The sequence below is a fragment of the Gadus chalcogrammus genome, chromosome 8 (assembly GCF_026213295.1).
Source record: "Gadus chalcogrammus isolate NIFS_2021 chromosome 8, NIFS_Gcha_1.0, whole genome shotgun sequence".
NCBI lineage: Eukaryota > Metazoa > Chordata > Actinopteri > Gadiformes > Gadidae > Gadus > Gadus chalcogrammus.
This window is the reverse complement of record NC_079419.1, coordinates 17,493,728-17,500,460: the sequence shown is the minus strand read 5'-3', so window position 1 is coordinate 17,500,460 and position 6,733 is coordinate 17,493,728. Positions and strand designations below refer to the sequence as shown.

At 54.2% G+C, this 6,733-nt stretch overlaps 1 protein-coding gene across 1 annotated transcript in view; it reads right to left on the bottom strand.

Annotated features, from left to right (window-relative positions):
• Positions 1-2,152: 2,152 nt before the first annotated feature.
• LOC130387518 (leucine-rich repeat and immunoglobulin-like domain-containing nogo receptor-interacting protein 3) overlaps positions 2,153-6,733 on the bottom strand; it is a 24,996-nt gene continuing 20,415 nt past the window's right edge. The window contains exons 2-4 of the mRNA XM_056596658.1: positions 5,206-5,812; positions 4,269-5,012; positions 2,153-3,749 (exon numbers count right to left, since the gene is read on the bottom strand). Of these exons, the coding sequence (XP_056452633.1) occupies positions 3,180-3,749; positions 4,269-5,012; positions 5,206-5,757 (1,866 nt within the window). The 5' untranslated portion in view covers positions 5,758-5,812 and the 3' untranslated portion in view covers positions 2,153-3,179. The remainder of the gene's footprint in view (positions 3,750-4,268; positions 5,013-5,205; positions 5,813-6,733) is intronic.

The following is a 6,733-nucleotide window of genomic DNA, read 5'->3' as shown; positions in this document are numbered from 1 at the left end:
TCCATTGAGAAGCACGGAATGGAACAGCGATGGGATAGTTTCAGGGGAAAGGGGAAATGTCCATTAGGGCTCCATCTTGTTCTCAACACCACATACAAACAGAGCCAAAATGGTTGGCTATTTTTTATATGCAGTTCTTTAACTGTATATAATTGCACAATTTGGACACAGCTCAATTAGTATTAGCCGATTACTCATCTTTACTCCTTCACATATATTGTTTGTGCTTTATTACCCTTATTCCATAGAATTTCCTTATGATACACATATTGTTGGCGCAATAGTTCTTTATATTGTGGCTAACGTTTTAATTTATCTACTGCTTTATTCAGTTAAGCCCTCTAACAAATGCAAAACAACAATCATCTGGCACACACACGAACGCGCACACACAACCATAAGTAGGCCTACAACACTCATACAGAAAAACTAGACGAACAGACGGCAAGACACTCACTGTTTAGCTCTTTAACATATGTGACGAAGCTCTGCTCTCACACACACGCACGCACACACACACAGACACACACTCTCACACACACACACACACACACACACACACACACACACACACACACACACACACACACACACACACACACACACAGACACACACACAGACTCGTTGGGTGTTGAGAACCGAACCAATGCCAAACGGATATTAAGGGGAGTTTTTTTTTTCAAACAGCTTATAAAGGTTACAGAGAACAGTCAACGAATGTCTAATCATAAGAAGGGAGTAGACAACCAATCAGCAACGTAACGCTGGAACGGGGCGGGGCCGATCACATCACCAGAGTAACTCTACTACTGCACCATGGCAAGGGTAGGGTTGACACTACTTCATTTACATTTTAAATCCGCGGTCTCCAGCCAGGGACCCCTCCCGAAGGAGGACCCAGTGAGGGTGGGGTGGGGTGGGGTGGGGGGGGGGGGGGAGGGATGGTGTGAGTGAGTTGGGGGTGGGGGGGGGGGGGAGGGCTGTGCACTGGGCTAGGGGGGCAGAGACTTTCGCACACCGACCGGCCGGCGTCGTCAGAGGTACAGAGAGGGAGGAGCAGTGTTTTTTAACGCGTGCCGCGGGGCACCGGGGTGTGTAATGTATGCATGTGTCTGTGGAAAACGAGCGACGCTGACGACTTCGCTCGTTTTCCATTCAAGAGCCGAGATACGGTCGTTTCATACACACACATGTCTCTGCGTGTGTCTGTGTCAGTGGGTTTTAATTAGTGCAGGACATGACTATGGCGGAGGCTTTTATGAACGCTGAGATTGGGCTCGCAATATGGCGGCGATAGAACACACGCTGCAATAATCGATCGTTACTGAAGCACGCTACTACCTCTATAAAAATAAACATCAAAGTGCTAGTACTATGGCTTTGTTTGGTCACACTAAATGCACATTATCGTTTTTTTCATAGAATGATGCGTTCATCCACAACGTACAATAACATTGGAATGTCACGATGTACAAAGTGTCGGTTCATTTATATATATATTATAATATACTTTATACCTATGAGTACGTGAGTATACGTACAGGTGATTATAGTGGTCTAATGTTGTCCTGAGATGAGGCAGAGGACTGCGTACACGTACAAATTCCCCGTACCCAGACACCTAAACAGCTCGTTAAGGACAGGTGAGTATGCAGTTGCGTGTGTGTGTGTGTGTGTGTGTGTTAATAGGTGTATGTGTATTTATACGTGAGTCTCCCCTTAGTGTATTCTGCACCTCTCCTCTGTGCCTCTGAGGCCGCTCCACACTCCCCAGGCTGTCCCCCACTGGCAGCTCTGTGAAGGTCAGTTCATCCCCAACACCACGGAGAGGATGGAGGCTGGGGGAGGGGGGGGGTGGCTGGGGGATCAGGCCCGCCACTGGGTGAGTAAACCTCGCTTTACTGCCAGCAAAGGCAGGTGGATGAAAGGTTATGATGGGGATGAGGTGGTGGAAGCGGTGGTGGTGGTGGTGGGGGGGATGTGTTGGCGTTAACGGTGCGGAGGATCAGGCTTAGGGAGGTCACGCTGCTACCTCGCTCCCCCCCCGCCCCCGTTTCTCCTCTGACCGCTAACGCCACTCCTTCTCCCCACCCCTCCGCTCTCCTCCAACCACCTCCCCCCCCCCCCCCCACCACCCTACCACACCACTGATCCTACCACCCCGCCCCAACCCCCTTTTGCTCTCCCTTATGTCGGTTGCCACGGCGACCAGGCAGCCCGTGTGTCCGTCGGGCTTGACTTCCTAACCAAACCCCTCGGAGACACGGGCTGCTGCGGCCCCGGTGGGTCGTTTGTTGTGGCCGGTCGGTGCGCTCGTCCCAAACGCACACAGCTCACCTCGTCGCAAACACGCGCCTCCGACGGCGGGCCGCGGTCGGCGGAAGGGGAACGTTTGCTGCTAGCATTGTGCCGCATCTCAACCCAATCGACCACGGTGGACGTCGTTGATCCTACACCACCTTCCTCACCATTCAGCAGGGGTCTGAGCGGACGGGGGCCGCTCAGTAGATCAGCTATAGAAATACTATAGGAGACATGTTCAAACCGTCTTACAAAAGGGAGTCTTTTATTCATGTTTAAGCCCACGGGACTCTATAATTGAATATAATTGTGTCTCAAAATGTTGCCAAAGATCTTGAGCAAGGCAGGAGTTTTACAAAAGCAAAGCTGTGAAACTGTTTTACTGGGTGGTAGCCATGTCTGTTGAAATTTTAATTGAAATCCCCATGCTAATTTAGAAAAACCCAGAAAAGAAACAAAAGCCTTTGTTTGTTTTGTCATTGGAGTGTAAGACATGACATGACACCACTATCCAAAGCCCAGTTAGCATGCCAAATTAAACTTATCTTATGACTCTAAAATTGTAGTATACTTATCCGACTAAAACGTTTGAAACAAATCTATATAGCAGATCCTCATCTTCACCCTTTGTTGATGAACCACAAGCTGAATAAGCGTGTGAGAGGCAGTGCAGTCAGCGTGATTTAAACGAGTCCTCCACAACTCAAACCAACCGCGACTCATGGTTTGACAAATTCAAGTAGGGGCCACCTACTGAGCGTGCTCAGACAAAAGACAGACATTTGCGAGTCAGCAGCTGTGTGCGCTTGTTGTTTGTCAAACACGTTTGCGTGGGACGTGCTCACGCCTCCCCCGAGGGACCCCTGGCCGCGTTGTTTCAGATCATCTTCATGTTGAACTTCCGGGCGCCGCTGGTGGTGCCGCCGACCGCCGGCTCCGACTTCCGGAAAGAGTACTCCACTGTGAAGTTGTTCTTGCGTTGGCCGCGTCCCCGGCTCCACACGAACAGCAACAGGAAACAGAAGAGCACCACTCCCAGGAAGGTGATGCAGCCCATCGCCGTGGACACCAGGATGGTGGTCAGGTCCAGGGTGAACTTGAGGAACACGCGCGTGCCGTTCCGGTCGGTGTCGTTGAGGAAGTCGCCGGCGTACAGCGAGCGGTTGAGGAAGAAGGCGGAGGCGGTGTCCAGGGGCTGGCCGCGCACCGTCAGCGTGGCGAAGTAGGTGTCGTTGCCGCCGGCGTTGCTGGCGATGCAGATGTAGGTCCCGCTGTCGGTGAGCTGGGCGTAGCGGATCTCCAGCGTGCCGCTCGGGAGCACCGTGATGCGGCCTGAGTTCTTGGCCGTGATGCGGCGCCGCTGCGGGGAGATCCAGATGATGGCGGGCACGGGCTCCCCCTCGGCGCGGCACAGGAAGCTGACGGGCTGGCCCTCGCGCGTCACCACCTAGCAGGGGAGAGAGAGAGAGAGAGGGAGAGAGAGAGAGAGAGAGAGAGAGAGAGGAGAGAGAGAGAGAGAGAGAGAGAGAGAGAGAGAGAGAGAGAGAGAGAGAGAGAGAGAGAGAGAGAGAGAGAGAGAGAGCGAGAGAGAGGGAGAGAGAGAGGGAGAGAGAGGGAGAGAGAGGGAGAGAGAGGGAGAGAGAGAGAGAGGGGGTGAGAGAGAGAGAGCGGGGGAGAGAGAGAGAGAGAAAGAGAGAGAGAGAGAGAGAATATGTTTGTTTAAAAAGGAATGAAACGGTACGAGGACAAATCAATACACAATAACATGGAGGGCGTCTCCCGGTGCATTCGTTCGCATAGAATCATCAGAGGTGTTATTTTATAAAACTGCATCAGCCACGATCAGATATTAATGGAATATCAGAGGAATAATAAAGCGCTCAGCCGGTTCCGCTCCGCGCGGCGGTGATTACAGGAGTGTTAGCTTCCTTCCCATCATTACTGTTCCACCGCGCTCCACTGTTACCTGCTGCATCTTGCGGTTGCGGATCTTGGGCTTCTGGCAGGTGAAGTGATCAAAGAGCGCCGAGTCGGTGAAGGTGCTCAGGCTGTGGCCCTGCACCTCCGCGGGGCCCGCGCACACCGGCACCCTGCCGTCAAAGTTGAGGGTGCGGCGCCGCTGCAGGATCCAGAGCAGGCGGCAGTCGCACAGCAGCGGGTTCCCGTCCACCCGCAGCGTCTCCAGGCTGTTGACCGAGTGGAAGGCGCCCTCCTCCAGCGTCTGCAGGTCGTTGGCGGAGAAGTTGAGCACGCGGATCTGCCGCAGGCCGCCCAGGGCGTGGGGCTCCACGGTCATGAGGCCCGTGTTCACCATGATCAGCTCCTTCAGCCGCAGCAGGTCCTTGAAGGCCCAGGGCTCCAGGGAGCTGATGGGGTTGTAGGACAGGTTGAGGTGGGTGAGGTGCACCAGGTTCTTGAAGGAGGCGGAGGGCACCGACGTGATGTTGGTGTTGGTGATGAACAGCCACCGCAGGTCCAGGCCCTGGAAGCTCTGCGGGGAGACGTGCTCCAGGTAGGGCCAGTTGTCGATCTCCACGCCGCGCAGGTTGGACAGCTTGCGGAAGTTCTGGTCCTCCAGGGCGGCGACGCTGAGGTGGCGCAGCCGCAGGGTGACCAGGCTGCGGAGGTAGGACACCGTGGGGCCCGAGATGGACGTCAGGTTACAGCGCTCTATCGTCAGGTCCTCCAGGCCCAGCAGGCCGGAGAACGCCTGCAAAGGATCACAGAGGACCTTCAGATAACGGGCAGCCGGGTAACCATAGAAACCGACGTGGGGGGAACATGGTAATAACCGTGATATATATTATTTAAGTATGATCAATTATGCACTGTTTACCTAGGGAGCGCTCGATAGCTTATTAATGTTAAATGTTAGTGCCAGTGCTAACAGGTACAGGACTCGCCTTGTGGGAGATGTAGACCAGGTCGTTATCGCCCACCTCCAGGTGTTTAAGGTTCCTCAGGTCCTGGAAGGTGTAGTCCAGCAGGATCACCATCTTGTTCTCACTCAGGTCCAGGCTGGTCAGGTTCCCCAGCCTGGCGAAGGCGCCCATGGGCACCAGCTTCAGCTGGTTGCCCCGGAGCTTCAGCACCTTCAGGTTCTGCAGGTTGGCGAAGGCGTTGGGCTCCAGGGTGACGATGAGGTTCTCGCTGAGGTCCACCTCCTCCAGGCGGGGGTACGGCGCCAGGTCCGCCGCCTGCACGCCGCGCAGCCGGTTCCTGCTGAGGTCCAGGAGGCGGGTCTCCGTGGGGATGCCCTCGGGGACGGCGGTGAGGCGGCGCCGCTGGCAGGACACCGACCGCAGCTGGGCCGAGCACTCGCATCGCGGCGGGCACGCCAGGCCGCCCTCCGGCATCAGCAGGGAGGCGGTCACCAGGAGGGAGGTCACGACCCACTGCCACCGCCCCGCCCGGGGCTCAACGCCACGGCCGCCAGGACCAGGGGAACCAATCATGGCCCGGGTCCTCTGACTCCTTGCCTATCCCAGGCAGGGTCAGTGCACCATACACCTGGACGCACAGAGGGGGAGAGAGGGGAGCTGCTTAGCACAGAGGACAGGGAAACAACAGGTGTAAACAAAAGGGGGGAAACACATTTGAATAATGCTTTTATTTTGTCCGGCCGTTTTGTGTCTCGACGGACAAGGCAGTGAAGATAGACAGAGAAGTGGGACGAGTGAGTGAGTGAAAGTGAAAATCACACAGCATACGGGACCGACCCATACCTGGGTCGGTGCCGAGCGAATGGAGCCACGGCGCGGTCAACGAATTACATTCTCATCTTGTGTGCTTCGTACAGCCAGCACATGGAAACACAGATACTATTTTTAGAAATATTTGCGGCAACGAATCAAAGTACTCCTAGCCAATTCCAGTAGTATAATAAAGCAGGACTTTAGTTTAGACCAGATAATTGAGCCCATTCATTTATTCATCTGTGGGGTGGAGGGCGGGGCCGTGAAGAAGTGGGACGCTGGAATACATGTGGGGCAGCCCAGCTAGATTCAAACGGCTCGCATTTCTTAACCCTCCCCGTGGCATATTCTGCTCGCCATTTGCACAAACATTGCATATTGAATAACACGCAGTATGCCAAACTAGCGTTATGTACATTATATGAACCAACATCACCCTGGAATAACGAATGCACCATCTGCCGATGAGAAGCGGGGCTGTGGCACCACTGAGTGCCCAGGAGGCAGTGTGTGTCAGTTCTGTGTTTTTTATTCGAGTGGGACTCGCAATTTCACCGCGTAAATTAAAAGCCTTTTTTTTTGTAGCGCCCTGCACAAGGGTGACATGAGTCACTTGTACTTAAGAATTCCTCAACGCCAAACTGTCATCCTGCCCACACAACGGTGTCTGCTCTGAGTGGACCGAACAACATGTCCTTTCAAGTGCACAGTCTGACCAGGACTATGTTACCAGTTC